The 27,951-nt window shown below is 46.6% G+C and overlaps 1 protein-coding gene, 1 non-coding gene and 1 pseudogene across 3 annotated transcripts; 1 reads left to right on the top strand and 2 right to left on the bottom strand.

Annotated features, from left to right (window-relative positions):
• Positions 1–1,719: 1,719 nt before the first annotated feature.
• LOC127211240 (N-alpha-acetyltransferase 20-like) lies at positions 1,720–3,931 on the bottom strand (annotated as a pseudogene).
• Positions 3,932–4,146: 215 nt separating this feature from the next.
• Positions 4,147–27,951, top strand: Fam76a (family with sequence similarity 76 member A). Of its 2 annotated transcripts, XM_051171256.1 has the most exons (9): positions 4,147–4,314; positions 5,669–5,733; positions 7,669–7,723; positions 9,035–9,187; positions 12,081–12,241; positions 15,236–15,322; positions 22,465–22,600; positions 26,225–26,326; positions 27,621–27,951. In XM_051171256.1, exons 1-9 carry the CDS (start codon positions 4,234–4,236, stop codon positions 27,705–27,707), a joined length of 927 nt encoding a protein of 308 aa, XP_051027213.1. In that variant the 5' UTR covers positions 4,147–4,233; the 3' UTR covers positions 27,708–27,951. The 2 variants fall into 2 exon arrangements, with proteins under 2 accessions (XP_051027213.1, XP_051027214.1); XM_051171257.1 differs by lacking the exon at positions 15,236–15,322 and having other exon boundaries at positions 4,148–4,314.
• On the bottom strand, positions 18,197–18,299 carry LOC127212143 (U6 spliceosomal RNA). The gene has a single exon (XR_007833521.1). It is a non-coding gene; the product is annotated as a U6 spliceosomal RNA (small nuclear RNA).

The following is a 27,951-nucleotide window of genomic DNA, read 5'->3' as shown; positions in this document are numbered from 1 at the left end:
AGGAAACCAAACCAGCCTTGACGTCACCGCGTCCAGGGGGACCCCTTAAATTTCTAATTCTCTTGTCTCCACCTCCTGAGTTCTGGGATTATAAGTGGGCACCACTGTGCCTAGTTTATGCCCAGCTGTAGACCGGAACCCAGGGCATCCTGGGTGTTGTACAAACACTTGACCAACGCAGCTATACCTCTGACATCCTGTTTTGTTTTGAAAACTCAGTCTCATATGTAACCTGTGGAACTAGTTATGTAGACCAGAGCAGCCTCAAACCTGTATCAATTCTGCCTCTATCTCAGAGAAATCTTTTTTTAAAAAAAATTCCAGGCTTAAAAAAATACCAAAAAAAAAAAAAAAAAAAAAAAAAATTCCAGGCTTACTTTGTATGTATTGAATGTTTCGCCTGCCTGCATGTATATGTCCCACTTGTATGCCTGTTGAATTCCCTGGAACTGGGGTTACAGATGGTTACAACACCATGAATATGCTGGGAATGGAATCTAGGAATCCAAATCAAGTGCTCATTGAGCCATCAGTGTGGCCCCTCAGCTAAATCTTCCAAAAATAAAAAAGATAAGGTCAATCACGTTAATTGCTTAAAACCTGCCAATAACTTCTTTCCCACTGTCTTTTGATGTTTCACTTTGATAAGAATCTGTGTGGGACCAGGTGGTGGTAGTACACACCTTTTAAGCCCAGCACGTGGGAGACAGAGGCAGGAGGATCTCTGTGATTTAGAGGCCAGCCTGGTTTATAGAGAGTTCCAGGGCAACCAGGGATACACAGAGAAACAATGTCTCAAAAGCCAAAAAAAAAAAAAAAAAATCTGGGGTCTGCCCTGCTGCACACCTGTCCTCTGCTGACTCTGCAGGCCTCTCTTCTCTCCCTCTTCTCCGATAAGGCCCTGAAGGCTGGGTCTTTTTTTCTTGGTCATACCAAGCTCTATCCCATCTCAGGGTCTTCCTGACCCTCACATCAGAACGTTTCCCCGTTTCATCATTCCACCTTCTCTAGTCCCTCATCACGGTCCTGTCCCTCATCCCTGCAAGATTTTTCTTTCTTTCTTTTTCGTTCTCTCTGTAGCCCTGGCTGCCTTGGAACTTGCTCTGTAGACCAGGCTGGCCTCCAACACAGCGATCCGCCTGTCTCTGCCTCCCAAGTGCTGGGATTAAAAGTATGCGCCACCACGGCCTGACTTGTTTGTTTTTCATAGTCAACAATGTATCTTACTGTACATCTCTGGTTTATACATTTCACATATGCTTTTAAAGCTTCATTAACAGTCCAGTACAAAATGAATATATATATATATATATATATACAAATATATATATATATATATATATATATATATATATATATATATATATATATATATATATACACACATACATACACACACAGCTGTGGTTCTCAGGCACAGGATGTAGGAGGAGGACGGAGGCCTCTTTCCTCGGCACGTACTGAACACTGTCAACCATGATAGTGGAATGTGTCCTTCTGACTTAGCAGCCTTGATTGCATTTTACTATGGCAAACAGTTGGGACAGGCATGCTATTGCTCATTGGCATGATGAGATTTGAAATTTATAGGCTGTGTTTTCATGAAGTCCTTAGGACCTAAACAATTACTTTCCCCCTAATAGAGCTCCAAGATGATCCTGTGAAAACAATGTGTCCACAAATTGTCTGGAACATCTGCCTGAGAACCACTGCCTATGGCTATTCAATGTCCTCGGGCCTCACAGGATGAGGTAATGGGATGATGGATTTCTTCCCAGTGTTCCTGGAAGAGTGCTTTCCTCATACCATAGGCACCCTCATCAGGCTCCTCATGGCTGGCTGAGTAGCACTCTATGGCTGTCCTGTAGACACTGTAAACCAGCCCTTATACATGTTGTACATGTTGACTGCGACTTGATTGGATACTCTTACGAAGAGATTAAAAAAAAAATCCACCTTTTCTTTCTGACATTTCCTCTAGTTACTCCATAAGTTGAGCAGCCAGGCTAAGATGGCAGAATTCAGGGGCGACAGAGGAAGCCGTGACATATTTGAGCCACTCCTCCCTAGCTACTGAGCCTTCTGCTTTGCCCATAATATAACCTGCTGGTTCTCCACCAGGTGCCTCCGCAACGACGAAATACTCTGGCCGCGGTGGGCAAGGTACTGTAAGTAAAAAGGAATCCCATAAGTTTCTATAAGTGGATCCAAGTTAATGTTGTTGAAGCCGAACAGGTCGTCTCCGGTGACGGCCCAGAAGTGTGGTCATCCCTCCCTTGTTTGTTTGTTTGTTTGTTTGTTTGGTTTTTCGAGACAGGGTTTCTCTGTGTAGCCTTGGCCATCCTGGACTCACTTTGTAGACCAGGCTGGCCTCGAACTCACAGCGATCCGCCTGCTTCTGCCTCCCGAGTGCTGGGATTAAAGGCGTGCGCCACCACGCCCGGCTGTTTGTTTGTTTTTAAAGACAGGGTCAGGTATAGCTTAAATTAGCCTCAAACTTGGTATTAATCCAAAGACAACTTTGAACTGCTGATCCTTCTGCCGCCAATTCCCATGTATTGGGATTACAGACATTGCGACAATGCTCAATTTACAGTTTGTCTTTTAATTTGTCAGAGCCCTTTTCGGCTGACTTGCTAAACAAAGGCAGACATCATGTCTGTCTTATTGACTGTGTGCCTAAGCCGGAATCATCACATAGTAAATACTCAATAAATGCTTATCCAACGAGGGACTGGAAAGAAGGCTCAGTGGTTAAGAGTGCATAGTTTTCTTGCAGAGGACCCTTATTCAGGTACTCAGCACCCACATCAGGCTGCTTAACAACTGCCTGGAGCCTGGCGTGGTGGCACACGCCTTTAATCCCAGCACTCGGGAGGCAGAGGCAGGCGGATCGCTGTGAGTTCGAGGCCAGCCTGGTCTACAAAGTGAGTCGAGGATGGCCAAGGCTACACAGAGAAACCCTGTCTCGAAAAACCAAAACCAAAACCAAACCAAAACAAAACAAAAAACAAACAACTGCCTGGAACTGAAGATCCAGGGGACTCCGTGTGGCTTCGATAGGCACTGCACTCATTGCACATATACACATATATTTAAAAGTAAAAATAACTTAAAAAAAGAAATAACGGTTTATTGTAGGAACGATTATAGATATTTTCTTTTCCTTTCCTTCTTCTCTCTTCCTATGCCCTACCCCCTTTTTCTTTCTCCAGTGCTGGAGATCAGTTAGCTCTGTAATGAGGGAGAGACAGATGACTCAGACAGACATGGCCAGGGGAAACTATTAAAAGGCACAGCCTAATGAAAACGGTGGACAATTGTAAAATGGCTAAACAGGAGATCTGGAACTTGAATTAGAGGCAATAGGAACACGGAGGCACCGTGATAACTGGTCTGGAGAAGGGTGTGCATGGGTGCCATGTTTACGTGACTCAAAATCTTTTCCTATTAATTTTATTTGTATTTGTGGTGTGTGTGGGAAGGTATACGCGAGTGCAGGTGCCTGCAGAGCTCACCCCTGCAGCTGGTATTAGAGGCGGTTTGAGCCTTCGTGTGGGTGGGGCAGTCACTGCGGGGGGGAGGGGCATCTCTCCAGCCCTGTTTTTCCCTTTTAGAGGGCTGAGCAGACCCTCCAGCCCCGGGGATAGGATTTCCTCCTTGGATGCCCAACGGGTTCAAACTCAGGGTGGCCTTGGAGTTCGAATCCTACGTGGCCCCCACTGTCACCCCAATCCCGCCCTCCTTCACCTAGCATGAAGGCTCCATAGTAACCCAAAGCATCACAACCCCACCAATTATCGCGAGAAGCGCTACTGCATCCGAGGCCCCCCGCGGAGAGGCGGGGCGAGGGCGTGGTCGCAGAGGGGAAGTGGGCGGGGCCATAGAGCTTCCGCGATCCCATTCGGAAGCCGCTCTCTTCAGGCGGCATCCCCGCGTGACTGCGCTTTACATAATCGCGGCCCCGAGCGTCATAGTGGCGTAGTCCAACCCAGACCGAATCAGAGCGGTCGGGACCTCCACGTTCCGCCCCCTCCCGCTTGATCGACGTCCGCTAGAACCAGCGAACGGCCTCTGGGCACCAGAGAGCCCGCCCCCGCGTCCGCGGCCCGCCCTCGCCCGCCCGCCCTCCGCAGCCCGCGGCCGCCCGCCGCCGCCAGGTTGTGCCTGAGACTGTCAGATAAAGCGGCGGGCCGGCGGGCGGGGAGGCGGTGAGCACGGCCCGGGCCGGACATGGCGGCGCTCTACGCCTGCACCAAGTGCCACCAGCGCTTCCCCTTCGAGGCGCTGTCTCAGGGGCAGCAGCTGTGCAAGGTGCGCGGGCTGGGGCGGCGGCCGGGAGCTGGGGACGCTCCGGGCGCGGCTTGGAACTCTCGGTCCTTTGATGACTCCTGCCGGGGTCCCCGCGGGCAGGGTGTGGCCGGCCCGCTTCTCCGAGGAGCGGCGCACGGCCAGCTAGAGGACTGCAGGGCTCGTAGGGGAGCCCCTGGCCGAGTCCAGGCCCTGGCAGCCGGCGTGTCCCGGTGCTTAGCAACGGCGGGGGTTTCTACTTGGACCTGGTTAGGTCGCGGGAGGGGACGGCGAGTCTCCTGTTTGTCCCTGACTGGCCCTCCCGGAAGATTCCCTTGGACCGCCTTCTCTCCTGCCCTGGTCACCCTGGGTGCCTAGGGACCCCCCTGTCCCGGCTGAGATTGAGCCTCGGAATCAGGTGCCGCCTGTGAGGAGTATTTCGGACTCGGACACTTTCTGGGTGCTTTTCAGCTAATCTCTCAGAGTCGGAGGTGGCAAGGCTTTATTAGGGAAAATGAAAAGAGTATCCAAATGTAGGCCTTGGAGCACACAAAACAAATGACTTTAGCACCTAGTTGGTAGCCTTCTGCCTTGCCCTAACCATTTTTTAACCCCTGAAATGCCAGCGTTTTTATTTGTTCCTTTGTCCCGCTTTGTCTATTCCAGCGAATGTAGGTAGCAACAATTAAGTCACCAAGCTCATGTGAAATTGCCTTTGTCAAACTATCAGCTGTTTCAGGATGTGTGTCCAGTGTGTGTAGCGCGCACACACATACACACGCGAACATGCCAACATCTTTTCCTTTGACCCACTGAGTCTGAAACAGTGTTTCAGTGCCCATTTAGACATAAAAACTATTATTATTATTTATTTTTCGAGACAGGGTTTTCTCATTTGTAGCTCTGGCTGTCTGGAACTCTGAGGGAGAGAGCTGATTGCCTCTGCCTCCCAAGTGAGTGGATTAAAGTGCGGTGCTGCTATGCTGAGCCTAAGACTGTGTGGTTATTATTGTTTCAGGAAGTTCTGTAAATAAATAAAAAGGCTTTAATGTGTTGCCTTCATTTCACAAGTAAGCCTTGTGATCCCACAATGGCAGACCTGGGCTTTAAGGACTCTGGATCGTCTAACTTCTTAGAGTTTATTCGTGCATATATTTGTTTTACAATTTATGAGTAGTTCATACAAATTCCTACTCCCACACCAACAGCAGGGAAGTGATGCAGGTATTACAGTGGAGGAAAATAAGATCCAGAGAGGTGCGTGACTCACTCACGCACAGTGGCTGTGCCGGAAGTCCTTAGTACCCTGGTCTGCTCCTTCCTCCGAAGGCTATTTCCACTTCCCAGTGCCTTTTCAAATACTGTCCTTTCCTTTCAGGAATGCCGGATTGCTCACCCTGTTGTGAAGTGCACCTACTGCAGGACTGAGTACCAGCAGGAGAGGTAGAGTTCTGGTTGGCCATGAAAGAGGTTTTTGTTTTCCTTGCTGCTTTATATCTAGGTTTCTTTGTTTGTTTTGAAGACTGTAGCCCAGTCTCAGTTTGAGACAGTCTTTATCTTCAGCTTCCCCAAGTCTGGGATTAAAAGTGTGAGCCACCACAGTTGACTTGAGAAGTGTAAATGAGTCTGGGTGTGGTGGGTCACGTCTTTAATACCCACAATCCTGTTGGCTAGAGAGATGGCTAAGAGCATGCACCACTCCTCCAGAGGACCAGACAACTCAAGACACTCCTGTCAGATTTCTGACAACCAGTAAAGCCAGTTCCAGGGGATCCAACTCCTCTGGCCTCTGTGGGCAGCTGCATAGACATGGACATACTTAGAGAACACATTAAAATAATAGTAACATTAAAAAAATATGCCAGGGCCGGGCATGGTGCTGCACACCTTTAATCCCAGCACTCAAGAGGCAGAGGTAGGTGAATCTGTGAGTTCGAGGCAAGCCTGGTCTACAAAGCAAGTCCAGACCAAGGCTACACAGAGAAATCCTGTCTCAGGGAGGGGTGAGAGAGGAATATGCCAGGCATTGTGGCTCAGGTCTTTAATCCTGGTACTCAGGAGGCATAGGCAGGAAGATCTCTAAGTTCAAGGCCAGCCTTGTCAACATAGCCAGGTCCAGGACAGCCAGGACTATCTGTATATGTAGAGAGACTGTCTTTTTTTTTTTTTTTTTGGTTTTTTCGAGACAGGGTTCCTCTGTAGCTCTGGCTGTCCTGGAACTTACTATGTAGACCAGGCTGTCCTGAAACAGATCTGCCTCTGACCCTCAGTACTGGCATTAATGGCTTATTCCACTAAACTGGTTACTTAGGCTCTATTTATTTATTTAGGTTTTTTGAGACAGAGTCTCTCTGTGTTAGTCTTGGCTGTCCTGGACTCACTTTGTAGACCAGGCTGGCCTCGAACTCACAGCAATCCACCAGCCTCTGCCTCCCGAGTGCTGGGATTAAAGGTGGGCGCACCACGCCTGCCTATGTAGGCTTTATATGAAGATGAATTTTCCGTAAACAGCTTGCTTAGTTCAAGCATTTTAGTCATATTGTGACGTTAGATCTTCACAAGGCAAAGGAAGTGTTTGTTTTGGTCAGTGGCTAACTTAGAGGAATCACAGATACTAAGTATCCACAACATCCGTGTCTGATTTCCCTGCGGAACAGAACAGAGCATGGAGGTAAGATAATGTGGTTAGTCTCATGTCTCAGACACACACCTTATACTCACCTTCAATTTCCCAGATAGTCAACTGAAGCCAAGAAAATTAACTTTCCTCGATTTTGTTTCAGTTTAATACCACATTCTGAGGGCCTTTTCTATCCATGATAATTTGATTTGGGGATACTTAAAGATATCATAATTGGGGCTGGAGAGATGGCTCAGCGGTTAAGAGCACTGACTGCTCTTCCAAAGGACCCGGGTTCAATTCCCAGCACCCACATGGCAGCTCACAACTGTCTGTAACTACAAGATCTGACACCTTCACAAAGACATACATGAAGGCAAAACACTGATGCACATAAAATAAAAATAAATTATTTTAAAAAAAAAGTCATAATTTAGCTGGGCATGGTGGGCTCACATCTGTAGCCCTAGCATTCAGGAGGCAGAAATCGTAGGCCACAGCCGTTCTCAACTGCACAGTGAGTTTGAGGCCAGATTGGGCTATAGGAGTGAAGTGCCAGCCCTGGGGTGGAGCCTGGGAGGTGGCCTGAGCTGAAGCAATTGAGTCTCTATTTACACCAGGCTGTTACCACTAGTTACTAACTGTCCAGACTCTACGTCAGCTGACCCCTAGCACCTTAGCAATGACAAGTTCCGTGGACCTTCTAGAAACGTTTTCAGATGTTCTAAGACTCCTGTGTTTTGTTTTTTCTTTAACAGCAAAACCAATACAATATGCAAGAAGTGTGCTCAGAATGTGCAGTTGTACGGAACGGTAAGGAAGATTCCTCTGCACTAAAACCCTAAAGGAGTGAGTTGTAGGTCTTGAACTTAGCCTTCCAGGGCTAGAGCAGCGGCTCCTGGCTTCAGAGTGCTTGTTGCTCGTAGAGGACCACAGGGAGTTGCTGACAACCATCTGTAACTCCATTTCCAGGGGATCTGATGCCCCCTTCTGGCATCTGCAGACAATGTACTCATGTAATGCACACATAGACATGCAAGTACCCACATACAAATAAAACATTTCAAAACCATATATATATATATATATATATATATATATATATATATATATATATATATATATATATAACTACATTTATAATATATATTTCCTTCCTTTGATTTCCATCCCCTCTCTCTCCTCCCTCTCTCCCTGCCTTTTGGAGTACTTGTTTGCTGTCACAGCATGCATATGAAGGTCAGAGGTCAGGTCTTTGGACTTAGTTTTTTCCTTTCTTCCTGAGTCCTAGGATTGGGAAGCACCTTTGCTTACTGAGTTATCTCTGGTTGTTTTTTTGTGGTTTGCTTTATTTTGAGTCAAGGTCTCACTCTGTGGCCCTGGCTGTTATGGACTCACTTTATAGACCAGGCTAGCCTCAAACTCACAGAGATCCATCCGTGTCTGCCTCCTGAGTGCTGGGGTTAAAGACATTCACCACCTACTTGGCCTGTTTTGTTCTGAGACAGTTTCTCATGTGGCCCAAGTTGGCCTCAGACTCAACTGTGTCCTATGGGGTTTTTGTTGAAGACTCATCATGGACACTAGTGGGTTTCGGTTATTTGGGTTTTGTTTTGGTTGGTTGGTTTTTTGGTTTTTTGGAGACAGGGTTTCTCTGTGTGTAGTCCTGGTTATCTTGGACTCACTTTGTAGACCAGGCTGGCCTCCACTTTCAGAGATCCTCCTGCCTCTGCCTCTCGAGTGCTGGGATTACAGGTGTGTGCCAGCACGCCCACCTATAAGGGATGTTACTAGTGCTAAGAATTGGGCTTCAGTTGAGCACTGTAGGATCAAACGCATGATGTTGGGAGCACATGTTTACCATGCATCCTGGAGTACCATGTAGGAATTATTACTGTTAAAAGTGGACAAGTGAGCCGGCGTGGTAGTGCACACCTTTAATCCCAGCACTCGGGAGGCAGAGGCAGGCGGATCGCTTTGAGTTTGAGGCCAGCCTGGTCTACAAAGCGAGACCAGGACAGCCAAGGCTACACAGAAAGACCCTGTCTCAAAAAAAAAAAAAAAAAAAAAAAATGTGGGCAAGTAGTTTATGATATACTTACTTGATCTTTTTCCCCCTTTAAGCCTAAACCTTGTCAGTATTGCAACATAATTGCAGCATTTATTGGGAATAAATGCCAGCGCTGCACGAATTCAGAGAAGAAGTATGGCCCCCCGTATTCCTGTGAGCAGTGCAAGCAGCAGTGTGCATTTGACAGGAAAGATGATCGAAAGAAGGTAAATTGCTGCATTTTTTTTTCTTCCTCTTCCTCCTCTTTCTTTTTTTTGGTGGTGGGGGTGGGAGGGTTAAATTGGGCCCAAATCAGTTAGGTTCAGTTCTGAGATTCTTTCCTGCTTCTGTTACTGACCTTAAAAAATTAGGCCTTGTTTGTTTGTTTCTTTTTTTTTTTTTTATTTGTCAGACTGTTTAGACTTGGATCATACTATTCTTCTCTTTCTGCTTGAAACCCTCTGATGGCTTCCATTCCTGCCTGCCAGGTCTTACCCAACATGCAGTTTCCTCTTGTATTCTTGGCTCACCTGTGACCATGCTGACCACCTCTCTTTTTTTTTTTTTTTTTTTTTGTTTTGTTTGTTTTTTGGGGGCAGGGTTTCTCTGTGTGGCCTTGACTATCCTGGACTTGCTTTGTAGACCAGGCTGGCCTCAAACATATGCCTGCCTCTGACTCCCGAGTGCTGGGATTAAAGGCGTGTGCCGCCACCGCCCGGTCTGACCACCTCTCAATCCCTAGGGATCCCAGCTTCTTTCCCTCTGTCTTTGTACCAGATGTTCTTTGCTTTTATGCAGCCTTTTCCAGAAAGTTCTGATTAGTTTCTTTGGTCTTAATTTGGACGACACCTCTTTAAAGAGACCTTTGGGGGCGGGTGGGATGATGACACACTACACTCAGGAGAGGAGGTGAGACAGGGTCTCATATAGCCTATGCTGGCTTTGAACTCCTGATCCTCTTGCCTCTGCCTCCCCAAGTGCTTGTTTTGTTTGCTGACACGGCTCTCACTGTGTAGCTCTGGATGACCTGGAACTCACAGCTATCTGCCTATTTCTGCCTCTTGAGTGCTGGTGTTAAGGTTGGAGCCACCACACATGACTTTTGTTTGTTCTTGAGATAAAGTTTCTTGTAACCCAGCTAGCCTTGGACTCAATAAATAAGGTTGGCCTGAATTGGTCCTCTTGGCTGTACCTTCTGAGTGCTAGGATTATAAGAATGTATCATTATACTGAGATAAATTTTTTTAATTCAGTTTTTATTTTTTATTTAAAAAGTATTTTAAATAGATCTGGGTATGGTAGCACATGCATTTAATCCCAGCACTTGGGAGGCAGAGGCAGGCCTGGTGTACAAAGCAAGTCCAGGCGAGCCAGGGCTACACAGAGAAACCCTAGGTGGGGGGGGGGGGTCGCATGCCTTTAATCCCAGCACTCTGGAGGCAGAGACAGGCATATGACTGTGAATTCGAGGCCAGCCTGGTCTACAAAGCGAGTTCAGGATAGACAAGGCTATACAGAAAAACCCTGTTTCAAAAAAAAAAAATTTTTTTTTTTTTTAAATTAGGCTAGGCAGTGGTGGAGTACACATTTAATCCAAACACTCAGGAGGCAAGAGGTAGGTGGATCGCTGAGTTTGAGACCAGCCTTGTTTACAGAATGAGTTCCAGCACAGCCAGGGCTACACAGAGAAACCTTGTCTCAGAAAAAACAAAACATTTAAACTAAAATATGCTTACATCCTTCCCCTCTTACCTTTCCCCCCTTTAGCCTCTCCCATCTCCCCTCCTGCCTTCCTCCCTCTCAAGTTTCAGGTCTCTTCTTTGTTACTGTTACAAGTATACTTATAAACACATGTGTGCATCAAAGCAACCTGCTCAGTCCATTTTGTGTTATTTTTATGTATATGATTTCAGAACTGACCACGTGGTATTGGATAACCAGTTAGCCAGTCATCCTTGGTGGACATTATTTCTCCTGTGCTCAGCATTCCTTAGTTACCCGTAGTCTAGGTAGAATTCTTTTTTGTTTGTTTGTTTGTTTGTTTTTCTGAGACAGGGTTTCTCTGTGTAGCATTGGCTGTCCTAGACTCACTTTGTAGACCAGGCTGGCCTGGAACGCATAGAGATCTGCCTGCATCTGTCTTCCGAGTGCTGGGATTAAAAGCGTGGGCCACCGCCACTCAGCTTTGAGACATATCTTAACCTGACTTGGAACTTACTTTGTAACGCAGCCTGGCCTGAACCACCACACCTGTCTTGAGTTTTGTTTTGTTTAATTAATTAAGTTATTTTTTAAGACAGGGTTTCCCTTTCTTTTTAAGCAGAGTTAAAGGGGTTTTGAGACAGGGTTTCTCTGTGTCACGCTGCCTGTCCTGGACTCTCTTTGTAGACCAGACTGGTCTCGAACTCACAAAGATCCGCCTGCCTCTGCCTCCTAAGTGCTGGGATTAAAGTTGTGTGCCACCACGCCTGGCTGAGTTAGGGTTTAATAAGAAAAGGTGTTGGGGCTTGGAGAGATAGCTCAGGGGTTAAGAATTCAAGCTGCTCATAGAGAGGACCTGGATTCAGTTCCTGGCACCCTCGTGAAAGCTCTCAGCCACCTGTAACTGCAAAGGCACCAGCCATGCATGTGATATAGAGAGCACCCATACACATAAAATAAGATAAATCTAAAACATTATTTTAAAGGTGTTAGGTCAGGTATGGTGACACATGTCTTTAATCCCAGCACAGAGGCGGAGAAGGCGGCAGGAGGCTCTCTGTGGACTACATAGTGAGTTTTTGGAGAACCAGGGATACTTGGTGAGACCTATCTGAAAAGAAAAAAAAAAGTTTCTCCATGTAGAACTCATTCTGTAGATCAGGTTGTCCTCAGACTCAGATCCGCCTGCCTCTGCCTCTTGAGTGCTGGGATTAAAGCACGAGGATGAGTTAATTTTTATGTGTGTGGCACCACATTAAGTGGCTTAAGTACACTGTCACTGAGTCCACTGTGACTTGCCCCAGGTCACACCGCTCACCAGAGGCAGGCCTGGAACTTAACCCTCGGTTCTAGCCGACTGTGCTCATGGTCTCAGCTCTCGGCCTCACCGCCTCCTCCTCATCTTGTCTCGTTTTCCAGGTAGATGGGAAACTGCTGTGCTGGCTGTGCACACTGTCCTATAAGCGCGTCCTTCAGAAGACCAAAGAGCAAAGGAAGCACCTGAGCAGCTCTTCTCGAGCCAGCCATCAGGAGAAGGAGCAGTTCAGCCGCCTGAGTAGTAGTGGCAGCCATTACAACAGGTAACCCCAGAGGACTGCGGAGGGCAATTGCTGCGTTTCTGTAGCCAGTTAAGGGTGCCATGTCAGACAGGCTTTCCTGTTGTTACCAGCCTTTAGGGAGTCTCTTGCTTGCCATATTTTATAGTTCCTGTGTCTCCAGGGCCAAGGAGGTTTCTCTATCATATCTTTAAGGTTTGTGGAACTTCTAAATGCAGTTCTGAACTTTATCATGCATAGTCTCTTAGGAATTGGACATTTTGTTTTCTAGCTAGAGACAGCATTTTTAATATATATTTGGACAAATAGTTGAAAGATACTCTACACGTTCAGGGTGGGAGCCAATCCAAAGATGTCCTTTTGATGGCTGAAGCTCCGTTTTAGAGTATGTACATAACATTGAGAATTGAGGCTTTCGGTTTAATCCTTCTGTAGCAAGTTTTCTCATGGACAATGAAGAAGAGAACAGTGTTACCTCATGGGGTTGTTGTGAAGGCAAATTACATGGTACATGAATAGCAGTGTGTTTCCTAATGACAGTATTGGGCGGTTTTAGCTGTTTTTGTTATTACTGTCATTATGGGTTTGTTTGTTCTCTAGGCATTATTAAGTACTCTCATGGGCCAGGGACTCTGCTGGGAACACAGATGAATAAAAACCATGCTGCTCTCAACAGTATGCCTTCTGGTAGAGAAGACAGACTTGTAATCAGATCATTGCAGTCTAATGCGATGGGCACCACTTTAAAAACTTGTCAAGATTCAGGCAGGAAAGGCGGTTTTAATTAACTGCCTAGGAAGTCAGGAAGACTGGCTTAGAGAAGAGCCTGCTGGGACTGCCCCAGAGGGATTGGTCTTGTCAGAAGAGGATGAGGCAGGGGCATCCTTGTAGAGGGACTAGTGCTTGCAGAGGACTGGAGGACGTGAGACCACACAGAGCCATAGAGGATGTCAGACCATTGTGTTACTGGAAACTGGAGGAGGAGGAGGAACAGGCCCTGCACGCCTCACTAGCGGCCAGTGGGCAGCCATTGAGCGTTCGTATGAGGGAGGAGCCAGCCTTTGCTCGCAGTAATCTCCTTGATTGTAGAGAAGGTACTGAAAAGAAAAGGCGGCCACAGACCGGGAATGCAGCTCAGTGGAGGGTGTGCCTGATGTCGTCAAGGCCTTGCGTTCATACCTCTTCGTACTGGAGCTGCTCCTTTCATGTAATTATAGGTGAGCTTAGAAATGTTACAGGAACCCCATCTCAGCCTGGAAGGTGTGGTGCATGCCTGTAACCCTAGCAGAAGGATCAGGAGTTCAAGGCCAGCCACAGCTACATAGGAGGTGCTAAGCCAGCCTGAGCTATATGAAACCCTGTCTTACCTGGACATACCCCAACTTCTTCCTCCCTTACCCCCACTACAGCTCGTACAAAAAACCATCCTGAGGTGATGTCTTGAGACAGTAAGAAAGTACGTTGTCAGCCGGGCGTGGTGGCGCACACCTTTAATCCCAGCACTCGGGAGGCAGAGGCAGGCGGATCGCTGTGATTTTGAGGACAGCCTCTTCTACAAAGGGAGTTCCATAACAGGCCAGGGCTGCAGAGAAACACTGTTTTGAAAAGAACCAAAGTAAATAAATAATAAAATAAAAATAGTTCTCAGGCTTCTCATGTGGATTGTAGCATAAAGAAAAACCAAGAAGTGAGAAAGAACTTCAGTTTTTGAAATGCTTTCTTTGAAGTTCTAGCAGAATTGATTATAATTGAGCCTGGAACTGAGATAATTCAGCCATGAGTCAGTAGCAGTGCGTTAAAAAAAAAATCACGTAAAAAAAAAAAATCACAGAGGCAGGTGGATCTTTGTGAGTTAGAGGCCAGCCTGGTCTACAAAGCGAGTCCAGGACAGCAAAGACACACAGAGAAACCCTGTCTCAAAAACAAAATATCACTTAAGAGTCTGGCAGTGGTAGTACGTGACTTTAATCCCAGCATTCGAGTAGCAGAGGCAGGTGGATCTCTGAATTTGAGATCAGCGTAGTCTACAGAGTGAATTCCAGGAAAGCCAGGGCTACACACAGAGAAACCCTGTCTCAGAAAACAAAAAACAGCCGGGCGTGGTGGCGCACGCCTTTAATCCCAGCACTCAGGAGGCAGAGGCAGGCGGATCACTGTGAGTTCGAGGCCAGCCTGGTCTACAAAGTGAGTCCAGGATGGCCAAGGCTACACAGAGAAACCCTGTCTCGAAAAACCAAAAAAAAAAAAAAACCAAACAAAAAAGAGGGAAAAGAAAAGAAAAAAATCACTAAGCATGGAAATGATTTTACAGGAGGAGTCCTGCAGCCCCATGCACATTTAATTCAGCAGGATGTCAAGTACCATCTAGTGTGTGCACTGTGGTCCTGTGGCTCACGACTCAGGAGGTGATCCCAGGAAGCAGCTTTCCGTCCCCTGTTAAAGCCATGCTGAGCAATGGATAACTTAAGAGCAGAGACTGGGGAATCAAAACTTCTAAGAGGGACCAAGCAGCCACTGGAGTCACAAAACTGAAGAGGGGTCAAGTAAGTGTAGTGGCTGGGGAAGTGGCCCAGCAGTTAAGAGCACTTCCAGAGGCCCTGGCTTCATTTCCCAGCACCCACAGGGTGGCTATGGTCCTGTAGTTTTTGAGCCTCTGGAAACTGGCTACCTGTGCATCCAAGTATCCAAACCTATCAAACTACCCTGGTAGATTTTACTGATCAAAAATAGTAAGCTGTTGCAGCCAGGCGTGGTAGCGCTCATCTTTAATTCTAGCACTCAGGAAGCAGGCAGGCCGTTTGCTGTGAGTTCAAGGCCAGCCTGGCCTATAGTTTGAGTCCAGGACAGCCAAGGCTAACACAGAGAAACCCTGTCTTGAAAAACCAAAACAAGGAAAAAAAAAAAAAAGTAAGCTGTTGCACAGAACAAATTATTGGTCCATTTGATAGAATTTCCTTGGAGTGCTTTATTAATCTTTGATTTCTAATGTGTGTGTCTCTCTCTTTTTACCATCAAAAGCCAGAAAACACTTTCTACATCTTCAATTCAAAATGAAATCCCAAAGAAAAAGTCCAAGTTTGAGTCAATCACAGCTAACGGAGACAGGTGAGCCAGTTGGAGTATGAGTGCACACACCTGGGATGCATACATAGTTCTTGACTATACTTGAGGGTATACCTTGCAGGTAGCCAGGGTCCCAAGTGGACCAGTTTTTAGTGCTATGCCAGTCACTTTGCAATTGATAGATAAGCAATACTGATAGTTATTTATCAATTGAACATAAGAACTTAGTGGGCATGTTGGCTCATGCTTGTAATCTCAGAATTTGGGAGGCTGAAGCAGGTGGGAGGCCTTGAGTTCAAGGCCAGGCTGAAGTCAATAGATAGTTTCAGGGCACCCTGGATTACACATTGAGAGCCTGACTCAAACAAAACCAAGAGAGTTGGGTGTGATGGCACACGCCTTTAATCCAGCACTAGGGAAGCAGAGGCAGCTGGCTCTCTGACTTGAAGCCTAGCCAGGCAACATAGTGAGACACTGTTCAAAAAAATATATTTAGAACTAGTAACTGAGGGCTGGAGAGATGGCTCAGAGGGTAAGAGCACTGATTGCTCTTCCAGGGGTCATGAGTTCAATTCCCAGCAACCACATGGTGGCTCAAAACCATCTGTAATGTGATCTGATGCCCTCTTCTGGTGTGAAGGTGTACATGCAGGCAGAGCACTTGTATATGTAATAGTAATTAATAAATCTTTAAAAAAAAAAAAAAAAAAAAAAGAACTAGTAACTGGATGAACTGCAGTTAAGTTCTTCAGTCCACTAAGGAAGTCTAGTGAGGTGCTGACCATTCTGTGTAGTCTGTGCCTGTAGCCTTCTCTGGGACGAGGACAGAGCAGAGGTGGGGTGAAGGAAGGCTGCGTGTCTGTGAGGATGTTCTGTGCTTCTTCAGAGCCTTTCTCTGCAGATGCTGGGACAGGCGAGGATGAGGTTCAGTTCAATGTTGTTTCGGTTTTGGTCTGCCTACATGCGTGTTTTCATCCTTGCTCTCCTCTCTCCTCCTCAGCGGTGCTTCCTCTCATGAGCTGCTTTGTCCTAATACCCCGAGCCCGTCTGTGTTGGTGCAGGGGGCTGCTTCCCAGCAGAGCCTTGGAGCCATCCATTTTCCTGTTCCTCCAGGCCCAGGCGTCCTGAAGTGAGACCACCTGACACTTCCCCATGGCCTTGGAATCTTCTCCATTCTGAAAACTGGCATTCACAGCTCTCCCTTCCAGCTGGTGTGGCTGTGGGAGCAACCAGCTGAGAGGGCTTCCCAGGGCTGCCTGTTGCTCTCTCTCAGAATGTAAAGTCTGTGGAGGCTGCTTCTCCTGTTGTTTATTTCCCTGATCTCAGATCCTAGCCAGGTAGCATCTATTGACACTAGTTTAATTGGTCTTCAACTTGTGAGCCTTTTTCAGTTTGTACGTGGGAGGAACCATCACACCAGGCTTCTGGTCCTTCCCCTGCTCTTATGAGCAGCTTGCCTTGCTGTTCTGAAGAAAACAGATGTGGCCATCATCCTTGATGACCCTGTAAAAACTGCTTCAAGGAACAAACTTTTTGAAGCCCTAGAAAGCAGGCCACTAAAGGCCAGACCTGTGCTTTCAGGCCCATCGCTTCCATCTGCTTACTTACAACCCAGGCTATGTCAGTGGTCCGGGAGAGCTCAGCCCCCCCACTCTTGAGCAGCTTTGCCTTTCCCAGCTTGTTTGTTCTTAGGTCCTGCCCTTAGTCTTACTGTCTGTTGCCTTGGGTGCACCAAGCTAAAACCTCAGGCGGGCTGTGCAGATGGCTGAATGCCATCCAGCCACAAGTAAGATTGGATTTCTTGATGGGATGCGAGCTAGTCCTTGCCTTAGCTACATGGTCTTTTATTAAGTCCTCCAGAGAAGACGGACAGGCTGTTTGCCCCATACTGTTCTGCTGTGTGTGATAGGAAAGTGCTCTACCATTAGCCTGAATCTCTAGCCTCATCCTAGTTATAAAAAGTGACTCATTCTTATTTTATTTGTTGTGAAGAGGGGGTTAGAGATAGAGTCTCACTGTACAATTTTGCTTCTCCTGGAACTTAATATGTAGTCCAAGCTGACCTCAAACTTGAGGTAGTCTTCTCGCCCCAGCCCACTGAATACAGGGTATGCACTCTGTTTATCATAGAGTTTGAAATTGTAGATAATTTTTTCTGCTGCTACAGCAACGTTCATTTATAAATACATTCCTTTTGAATGCTTTTAATAATTTAGTCTACTTACTTGAATTTCTTTTAAACTTAAATTCATAACACAACAGTAAGTACATTTTGTTGTCCCTTCTGTTTTTTGTGGGGTTTTCTGGTTCTTTTACTTTGGAAAAAAGCATCCTAAAGCCGAGCTGTGGTACACACCTGTAATTCCAGCACTCAGGAGGTGGAGACAGGAGAATCAGGAGTTCACGGCCATCCTCAGCTACAGAGGGAGCTCAAATCAGCCTCGAGACATGAGACACTCTTTCTTTCTTTTTATTTTTTAAATTATTTATTTTATATTTTATGTGCATTTGTGTTTTGCTTGCATGTATGTCTGTGGGAGGGTGTCGTATCTTGGCGTTACAGCCAGTTGTGAGCTGCTATATGGGTGCTTGAACCCAGGTCTTTTGGAAGAGCAGCCAGTGCTCTTAACTGCTGAGCCATCTCTCCAGTCCCTGAGACACTTTTGTTTTGTTTTTGTTTTTGTTTTTTGAGACAGGGTTTCTCTGTGTAGCCTTGGCTGTCCTAGACTCACATTGTAGACCAGGCTGGCCTTGAACTCACAGCGATCCACCTGCCTCTGCCTCCTGAGTGCTGGGATTAAAGGCATGCGCCACCACTGCCTGGCTGAAACACTCTTAAAAAAAAAAAAAAAACTAAAGAGGCATTTTTACAGTTTTTTGATATTCTTTTTTTAATATTCAAATAATACTTTATTTAAAGATATGGAAAACTCAGGAATTTGCCTGTTATCCTTGGGCAGGGGCCATGCTAATCTGTGTATTGTTTGAATTTTAGTGTGTTGCCAAAGCGAGCACTGCATATACCGTGTGTGCGTGTGTGTGTGTGTAAGTATCCCAGGCTGGTCTCATTCTCTGTGTAGTGGGGGATGACCTTGAGCTTCTGATTGTCTTGTCCCCTCTCTAGCTCCTGAGTTCTGGAACTACAAACATTGCCCCCTCTGCCAGGTTTATGTAGTACTAGTGATCCATCCAGGGCCTGGTGTGCTAGACAAGCGCACTGTCCACTGAGGTGCATCCCGAGCCCCAAGAGTAAATACTCCTATACTTCAGGGGTGGAGCAGCTGCTGAGTAACTGGAGGTGCTTCCTTAGCACATCTAAAGCCCTTAGTTTCAGTTCCAACACTAAATTTTTGCGGGGTTTTGTTTATTTTTTTCAAGACAGGGTTTCTCTGCATAGCCTTGGCTGTCCTGGACTCACTTTTGTAGCCCAGGATGGCCTCAAACTCACAGCGATCTGCCTGCCTCTGCCTCCCCTAGTGCTGGGATTACAGGTGTGTACCACTGTGCCCTACTCACTAATATTTTTTAATTATTTATTTGTATGTGCATTGGTGTTTTGCCTGCACCTATGTCTGTGTGAGAGTGTAAGATCCCCTGGAACTGGAGTTACAGACAGTTGTGAGCTGACATGTGGATGCTGAGAATTGGCCTTTGGTCCTCTTGTAGAGCAACCAATGCTCTTAACTGCTGAGCCATCCCTCCAGCCCCGACTAATTTTTCCCCCCTAAGACAGGGTCTCTGTGCAGCTCTGGCTATATTAGGTTCACTTTGTAGATGAGGCTAGCCTCGAACTCACAGTGATCTACTTGCTTCTGCCTCCCTGTGTGTTGGGATTACAGGCGTGCACCAGTGATTAAAGGTGTGCACCAATGCACCTGGCTTAATTTATTTTATTTTTTTATTTTTCGAGACAGGGTTTCTCTTGTGTAGCTCTGGCTGTCCTATAGTAGCTTTGTAGATCAGGCTGGCTTCAAATTTACAGAGATCCACCTGCCTCTGTCTCCCTGAGTACTGGGATTAAAGGTTTATCCCACCACACCTGACAATTTTTTTGTTTTTGTTTTTGATTTTCAAGACAGGTTTCTCTATGTTATCTTGGCTGTCCTGGACTCGCTTTGTAGACCATGCTGGCCTTGAACTCACAGAGATCCGCCTGCTTCTGCCTCCCCAGTGCTGGGATTAAAGGCGTGTGCCATCATGCCCAGCTGACCTTTTTTTTTTTTAATTTGTGGTTGTACTCTTTAAATGCTATTCCTTATGTTGCTTCATGACAGTTTTATGTTGGTCTTATACTGCTGTAGTCTCCTATATAATATGGAGGCATGTTTGAGTCTCTCTCTCTTTCTCTTGTTTGAGACAGGGTTTCACTGTATAGACCTGCCTGGCCTGGAACTTTTTATTAAATTGATAAGCATTACAATCGATTTTAGCCAAGAGGCTAAGAAGCAGTATTGGAACTTCCTGTGGAGACCCAGGCTTGGAACTCAGGCATCTGCCTGCCTCCATCTCTGTCCCCCAAGGGATCAGGGCCCCGCCTCCCCTCTTATTCATTGTTTTTTAGCTTTCCACATGGTGGACAGAACATGTTATCTTAAGCTTTCTTTTATGCTTTGATACTTACACGGTATTTTATTTTTCATTAGTCTGCAGAATTCACAGCCCCTGCTCAATATTTTCTGATTCACTAGTTAAAACTGTGGCAAAAACTTTATGGTTTCAGAAATATATGAATTAGACAGTATTCCTTTCTTGAGAAAATGCCCCAGTAACTCTTTAATCGCACTGCTAAGTGTTCCATGGGCAGTCCAGGAGCCAACTCAGCAGTGAGTGGCAGCTAGGCACCTATGGTTTGTCATTTCCAATTTTATTTATTTATTTTTATGTTTATTTATATGAGTGTTTTATTTGCATGTATAACAGAAGAAGGCATCAAATCCCATTACAGATGGTCATGAGCCACCATGTGGTTGCTGGGAATTAAACTCAGGACTTCTGGAAGAACAGACAGTACTCATGACTGCTAAGCCATCTCTCCAGCCCCCATTTCCAATTTTAATTTTCTTTTTCTTTTCCTCTGCCCTTGAGCTGTGCCTGTAGTATTGGGTTGCCTTGTGGACTTCGATGATGGGCTCAGGACCAGTGTGCTGTGTCACTGCAGCTCTGTTTTAATTCATCCAAGGAAAATAGTTGTCTTAAGAGTGGGTGTATATAGCACAGGGTGGCCTTGAATTTCCAGTCTCCTTGCCTTATCCTCTTACTACAGAACTTGTTCTTGTTTTAAAAGCTTTCAGAATGGGCGGGAAATGTCCTGAAGAAGCAGTAAGGTCCTTGTGTGTGGAAGTATTTGGAGAGGCCAGCTTCCTGCCTTGCTGTCTAGTTGTTGCTTTTCATTTCTACTGCTGACTAAGCTAGGATCCAGAGAGAGAGGGGTCAGGCCCTGATACAGGGCACACTGGGCTGCAGTTGTCAGCAATTGAGTAATTCCTGAGACTGGCGCGGAAGATCGGTGGTAGAGAGCTCTCCTCTAGTGCGTGAGGAGAGTTCATACCAATAGCAGCAACAACGAAGTGATCTCATAAGCAGGAAGAGCTGAGCATTTGGTGCTTTGGGGGACAATGACAAGTTATACTGGGTCAGGCCGTGTTCTGTGCCCTTGCTTGCAGTAGTAAGAGTTTAAATAGATTGTGATGGGGTGAGGGAAGACATGTTCTGGTGGGTATTGAAACAGATACAACGAAGCTTGTAGCTCTGAACCTGGAGGAGACCGATGGTACTTATCCGGAGTGCCGGTGTAATCGTTCTGCATTGGCGCTCGCTCATCGTGCCCGTGTGCGCAGGCTTCCTCCGATGATTCATGTGCATGGGGTGGGGCAGCGCTGCCATCAGTGGTGGTTGTCTCCCAGTCCCAGCCAGGGGACCATTTGACTTGCTGACTGTGAGGAAGCATGTGCAGTAGAAAGGCTTGCTGCTTGTAGTTTCTTCCTCTGTAGAGAAGTACAGCACATTAGCTGCTATGAAAGATCAGGAAAGAGCCAGGCATGGTGGGGCACTCCTGTAATCACAGTACTTAGGGAGGCAGGGGCAGGGGGGCTGCTGTGAGTTCTAGGCAGCCTGGTCTACAAAGTGAGTCCAGGACAGCAAGGCTACACAGAGAAACCCTGTCTCAAAAAAAAAAAAAAAAAACAAACAAATTTCAGGAAAGAGCAAATGCAGAGGGCCTGTGACTTGTTGCTCATTGACAAAGGGTTAGGATCAGTATCCAGATTTGTATGTTGCTTTAAAGATTCTTTGGGAATTCGCTGGAGAAAGATAAATGGCCTTTTGACAGTGACTGTGTCTAAGAGGCACCTCTGACACCACTGAAAATTTTGCATCCTCACCCACTAAACTTGCTATTGTGCACTCAGAAAAGCTTCTGCCTATAATTTCAGGGCCTTTCAGATTCTCTGAAATGGGAGAAGTTAGGAGGATCTGCTAAAAGGACATGAGAGTCACCAGTACTTTAACAAAGTGGAGAGTTGTAGAAAGCATGTGATATGGCTGGAGTTTGCCATCACAGGAATCTTTTTGTTGTTTGAGACAAGGTCAGCTCAGACTGTCCTCAGACTCATAGCAGTCCTCCTGCCTCCGCATGCTTAATATTGAAATTACTGGTTGTCATTGCAGGACAGAAGCTAGCCTGTTCCTGTGCACCCTGTCTTTTTAGGGGAAACTGGCTGCTGCCAGTGGTGGTGGGGGGCATATTTTCTTAGGAGCTGAACCTCATGATAGGACGTTAGGGCTGAGCATGTGCTCAAACTTGACAGTTTCTCCAGGGTTCTAGGAAAGTTCTCTAATCACAAACAGGCTGTGTCGGCAGTAATGCCCCGGAGAGCTGTAAGGAGCCTGCAGCACTTCCCTTGGCTTTGGGATGTGATGTCTACTTTGGTTCCATATGAGAGGTTGTGGGGTTGTGGTTTGGGTTGGCATCATTTTCTGATGACCACCTTTCCTGTGCAGTACAGGTCCTGCAGACACTGGTGAGTGTGATGTGGATGGAGCAATATGCTTGACGACGGGAATTCAGAGCGTTACTGAAGCCCCTGAGTTTACTGTCACGTGACCTGGAGTTAAGGACCGGACCTTAAGTAGAGGAAAGTTTCTCCATTCAAGTTAAGAAATTTCCCTCTCTGTTCTCTATCCAGCTTTTCCCCAGACCTGGCTCTGGATTCCCCAGGCACTGACCACTTTGTCATCATTGCCCAGCTGAAGGAAGAGGTGGCCACTCTGAAGAAGATGCTACATCAAAAGGACCAGATGATCTTAGAGAAAGAGAAGAAGGTATGACATCACCACTCACGGCTGGAGCACCCTTCCTGATGACTCTTTAGTTCTGTGTGCTTTAGTCCTGACTATCCTAAAACTTTTATAGACCAGATTGGCCTTGAACTCAGGGATCCTGCTGTTTCCTGCTCCCGAGTGCTGGCTACATCTGTTGTGGTTTGGTTTTTTTTTTGTTTTTTTTTTTTGGTTTTTCGAGACAGGGTTTCTCTGTGTAGCCTTGGCCATCCTGGACTCACTTTGTAGACCAGGCTGGCCTCAAACTCACAGCGATCCGCCTGCCTCTGCCTCCCGAGTGCTGGGATTAAAGGCGTGCGCCACCACGCCCGGCCCTGTTGTGGTTTGTTTTAAAGGGAGGAAGGGCTTATTTTTACTAATAGTTGGAGGGGATTATCTGTGGCAGGGAAGACAGGAGATGAAGGCATGATGGCAGGAGTGTGAGCCCAGCTGAGCACAGTGTACTTATTTATTTTTTAATTTATTTATTTTATGTGTATGGGTATTTTACCTATGTATGTCTGCACCGTGGGCAAGCAGTGCCCTCAGAGGCCAGAGAGGGGGTCAGATCATCTGGAGCAGCAGTTACAGGTGGTTGTGAGCCACCATGTGAGGGCTGAGAATCTAACCTAGGTTCTCTTTAAAAGCGACAAATGCTCTCAACCACGGGGCCATCTCTCTAGCCCCTGTTTTGGTTTTTAAGTTTATTATGTTTTTATTCTATGTATGGATATAGAGACTGGCTAGGTAGGTGTGCATGCATGTGGAGGTCAGAGAACAAGTTGCAGGAGTCATCTCCTACTAGGTGGCTCCTGGGGACCAAACTTAGGTCATTGGCTTTGGTGGCAAGCGTCTGTACCCACTGAACCACCTCTGACCCTGTTTTGTTTTGTTTTTTTGAGACAGGGTTTCTCTATGTAGCCTTGGCTGTCCTGGACTCGCATTGTAGACCAGGCTGGCCTCGAACTCACAGGGATCCACCTGCCTCTGCCTCCCGAGTGCTGGCATTAAAGGCGTGCGCCACCACCGCCCGCCGTTGTTCTGTTTTTCAGACAGTCTTGCAGTACAGGCCTCACTTCTTGGAACTTGCCATGTAGACCAGGCTGTACTTGAACTGCAGCAGTCCTGTTTTTGGCTCTGCAGTACTAGGATTACAGGTCCCTGCTAGGCCTGCATAGAGATCAGGCTGGCCTGGAATTTATATGCAGTTCAGGAACACTTTGGACTTCTGATCTTCTGTTTCTCTAGTTCCGGATTATAGGCATGTACCCCCATGCCTGGTTTAAATTTTGTAGACGTTTCGTATGTTCTTGTACGGTTTTCAGGGCATCCTAGAGACTCAAACCAAGGCTTTGTGTATGTTAGGCAAGCACATAACCACTTCGCATCCCCAGTTCTTGGCTTTGTTTGTTTGTTTTTTGTTTTTCAAGACAGGGTTTCTCTATGTTATCTTAGCCATCCTGGACTCACTTTGGAGACCAGACTGGCCTTGAACTCACAGTGATCTGCCTGCCTCTGCCTCCCAAGTGCTGGGATTACAGGCGTGCACCACCATGCCCAGCTCATCCCCAGTTCTTAATACCTGTCTTTTTTCTACACTGCCATGTGACCAGCAGACACTCACATTCCTTGGACCAGATGGGAATGGCGCAGGTGGACTTCTGCACAGTAGGAACCAGATGAGGCTTGCTTCTTCCTTGTTGAACCAGAGCCTTGGAAAGAGCAAGGCAAATACTGCTTGTGTCCGTAGCTTTCAAGACCAAGATCACATTACCCAGTTAGGAGACTGTTTTTGCTGCATTAAGTCTGCCTATCTGTAGCCCCGTCTACGGCTACTCTGAAGTCATCAGCCAGTGAGATAACAGCTCTTGATGGCATCTTTGGCTATGTCCGTCCATACTGTTCCCTTTGTTTGAATGCCGTTCTCTTCCCCTTCCATGCCTCACCTCAGTTTACCAATCCCTGCTCTAGCTGCCCTTCCCTGAACTAACAGTCGGTAGACACGAGATGGACATTAGCTCAGTGTTAACATTTTGGGTCCTTTTGGCTGTTTAAAGATTATTTATTTTATGTATACGAGTGCTTTATCTGCATGTACTCCTACACGCCAGCAGAGGGCATCAGATCTCATTACAGATGGTTGTGAGCCACCATGTGGTTGTGGGGAATTGAACTGAAGAGCAGCCAGTGCTCTTAACCACTGAGCCATCTCTCCAACCCCCTCTTGGCCTTAACCTCTTAAATCTCAGGGTATTATAAAGATAGACCAGAATATGAGTTAATTTTTAGCTTTGGCTGACCTGGACTCACTTTGTAGACCAGGCTGGCCTCAAACTCACAGATGTGCCTGCCTCTGCCTCTCGAGTGCTGGGGTTAAAGGTGTGCACAACCACACCTGGAGTTAAGTTTTTAAAATAATAGTGCCAGCAAGATGGCTCAACAAGTGTACATGTTTGCCATCGAACCCAATGGCCTGAGTTTGATTTCCAGGATTTATATGGTAGAGAGAGTTCTGACGTCTGTTGTACACACACTCACACACATCTAAGTTGTAAGGAACTGTAACTTACAAATGTTTTTAATAAACAAAATAATAGGTGCATTGAGGTGGCTCAGTTGGTAAAATGCTGGCTTCGAAGCCTGGCAGCCTAAATTGGATCTCTGGAACTGATGTAAAGGTGAAAGGAGAGAATCAACTCCATGTAGCTATGCTCTGACCTCCAGGTATGTGCTGTGTGCCCAAACATATGATAGACAAGTAGCATGGGATAAAAAATAGGGATAGAGTAATACATGAAGAGTGAAATAGTAAAACAGCTTTCTGAACCCAGCAGCAGTGATTATTCTCAAAAGTCCTCAAACACAGTCAACTTGTAAGTGAGGGTTGGTGACTCTGTCAAATCTTTTTTTGTTTTTGTTTTTGTTTTTCAAGACAGGGTCTCTCTATGTAGCCTTGGCTGTCCTGGACTCACTTTGTAGACCAGGCTGGCCTCGAACTCACAGCGACCCGCCTGCCTCTGCCTCCCGAGTGCTGGGATTAAAGGCGTGTGCCACCATTGCCTGGTGACTCTGTCACATCTTAAAAGGTATTGGTAGTTTCAGTATGTAAAAGTTTTTGGTGTGTATGTTCTGTTTGTTTTTGAGACCGTCTCACGTCCTACCTTGGCCTTCAACTCAAGGCAGTCCTCCTGCCGTGGCCCCGATTGCTGAGGAGATGACGCTTTTGCAGCACCATCTTGAGCAGCTGCAATGTTGCTCAGAGTCGGGAGGAGCTGTGCAGCTATGACACCTATAACGCATATCTACCTTACTGCCTACAGACCTTAGCACAGAGCGGAGACCAGAAGAACTTAGGAGGCTGAGGCAGGAGGATTCTTGACCCCAGGTTTTGAAGATAGCCTGGGTGATGAAACCTGAAATAAGGAAGAAAGAGGGGAGGGAGAGAGGTGGGAACTCGGGAGTTTATGACCCTTCAGCCTTAAGGAAAGAGTGCTGTGTGCTCTGCTGACGCGTGGATGTGCAGGACAGCCCTGGATTCCAGTGAATTGCAAGATTGTTTAGATTTGAGACCAGGACCGTTACCATTATCAAGGAGTTCCTTCAAGTCACTATGGTACTTTCCTTCAGATTACAGAACTGAAAGCTGATTTTCAGTACCAGGAGTCTCAGACGCGGGCCAAAATGAACCAAATGGAGAAAACCCACAAGGAGGTCACAGAGCAACTGCAGGTGCGTGTGGTGACCTGATGTGCTCTCAGCTGTGTTCAATAGCCGTCCCTTAGATTTCTTTTTCTCCAAGTACTGAGTTCACAAACTCCCTTTAGATGTCTTTTGTTGTTTTATTTTCTCAAAAACTGGAATTAACAAAAGGGTTATTTGCCAGGAGGTGGTGTCTTAGGAAGCAGAGGCAGGCGGATCTCTGCAAATTTGAGGCCAGCCTGGTCTACAGGGAGAATTCTAAGACAGGGCTACATGGAGAAACCCTCTTTCGAAAAACCAAACCAAACAAACAAAACCAAAGCAAAAAATAAACAAACAAACCAAATGTGTTCTTTGATTTCCTTTATACACCAGATATGAGTGCAGCTATCTGAATTATAGATCTGCTTACCCTGCTCATTGAGGCTTTGTGGTTTGTTCTTGTAATAGTAGTCCCAAAGAGAGCACCAAGTGTCCCTCTACTGGACCCTTCCTTCAAGTCCCAGAACTTCCTATCGATCCCTTCTCATGACTATCCTGCCTCTTGGTGTTCCTCCGTTTTCATCTACACAGATAGTTGCTCTTAGCTCTTAGCATTGTTGTTTGTTTTTTCGAGATGGGGTTTCCCTGTGTAGCCTTGACTGCCCTTGGACTTGCTTTGTAGACCAGGCTGGCCTTGAACTCACCTTGACTGTCCTTGGACTTGCTTTGTAGACCAGGCTAGCCTTGAACTCACCTTGACTGTCCTTGGACTTGCTTTGTAGACCAGGCTAGCCTTGAACTCACCTTGACTGTCCTTGGACTTGCTTTGAAGACCAGGCTGGCCTTGAACTCACAGCGATCCGCCTGCCTCTGCCTCCCAAGTGCCTGGAATTAAAGGCATGCGCCACCACTGCCCGGCTGCATTGTTATTTATTTTTGTTTTGTGTTGTGTTGTTTTTCGAGGCAAGGTTTCTCTGTGTAGCCTTGGCTGTCCTGGAACTCCCTTTGTATACCAGGCTGGCCTCGAACTCACAGAGATCTGCCTGCCTCTGCCCGAGTGTTGGGATTAAAGGTGCACTTGCTGCCACCACTGCCGCCGCCACCACCACTGGCTACCATTACCATTACCCATTAAACTTATTCTGCATTGAAAAACATACTGTCGCACTCGGGAGGCAGAGGCAGGCGGATCGCTGTGAGTTCGAGGCCAGCCTGGTCTACAAAGTGAGTCCAGGATGGCCAAGGCTACACAGAGAAACCCTGTCTTGAAAAACCAAAAAAAAAAAAAAAAAAAGAAAAACATACTGTCATTGCACTGATTTTTTATTTTTATTATTTTTAGGCCAAAAATCGAGAGCTTCTGAAGCAGGCAGCTGCTTTGTCCAAGAGCAAGAAGTCTGAGAAGTCAGGCACCATAACGTCTCCATGAAGACCACAAGAAGGCTCCCAGCAACCACGGCCCACTCTCGGGGTCAGGCTTGGTGACCTGGCTGTTCTCTGGAAATTGTGCTTTCTTACAAAATCTCTATTTTCTTACTGTTACCCTTCTTTGTGCAAATGTAGTGGGCTGAGTGGAAACACCTGGTTTATGCCACATTATGGGTGCATGCTGAGCGTTTGGGGTTTCAGACCTGCTCCGCCGCCTCCTGCTCTTTCTCCTCCGCTCCCCCATG

This window comes from Acomys russatus, chromosome 29 (genome assembly GCF_903995435.1).
Source record: "Acomys russatus chromosome 29, mAcoRus1.1, whole genome shotgun sequence".
Taxonomy (NCBI): Eukaryota; Metazoa; Chordata; class Mammalia; order Rodentia; family Muridae; genus Acomys; species Acomys russatus.
This window is presented reverse-complemented; position numbering and strand designations above follow the sequence as displayed.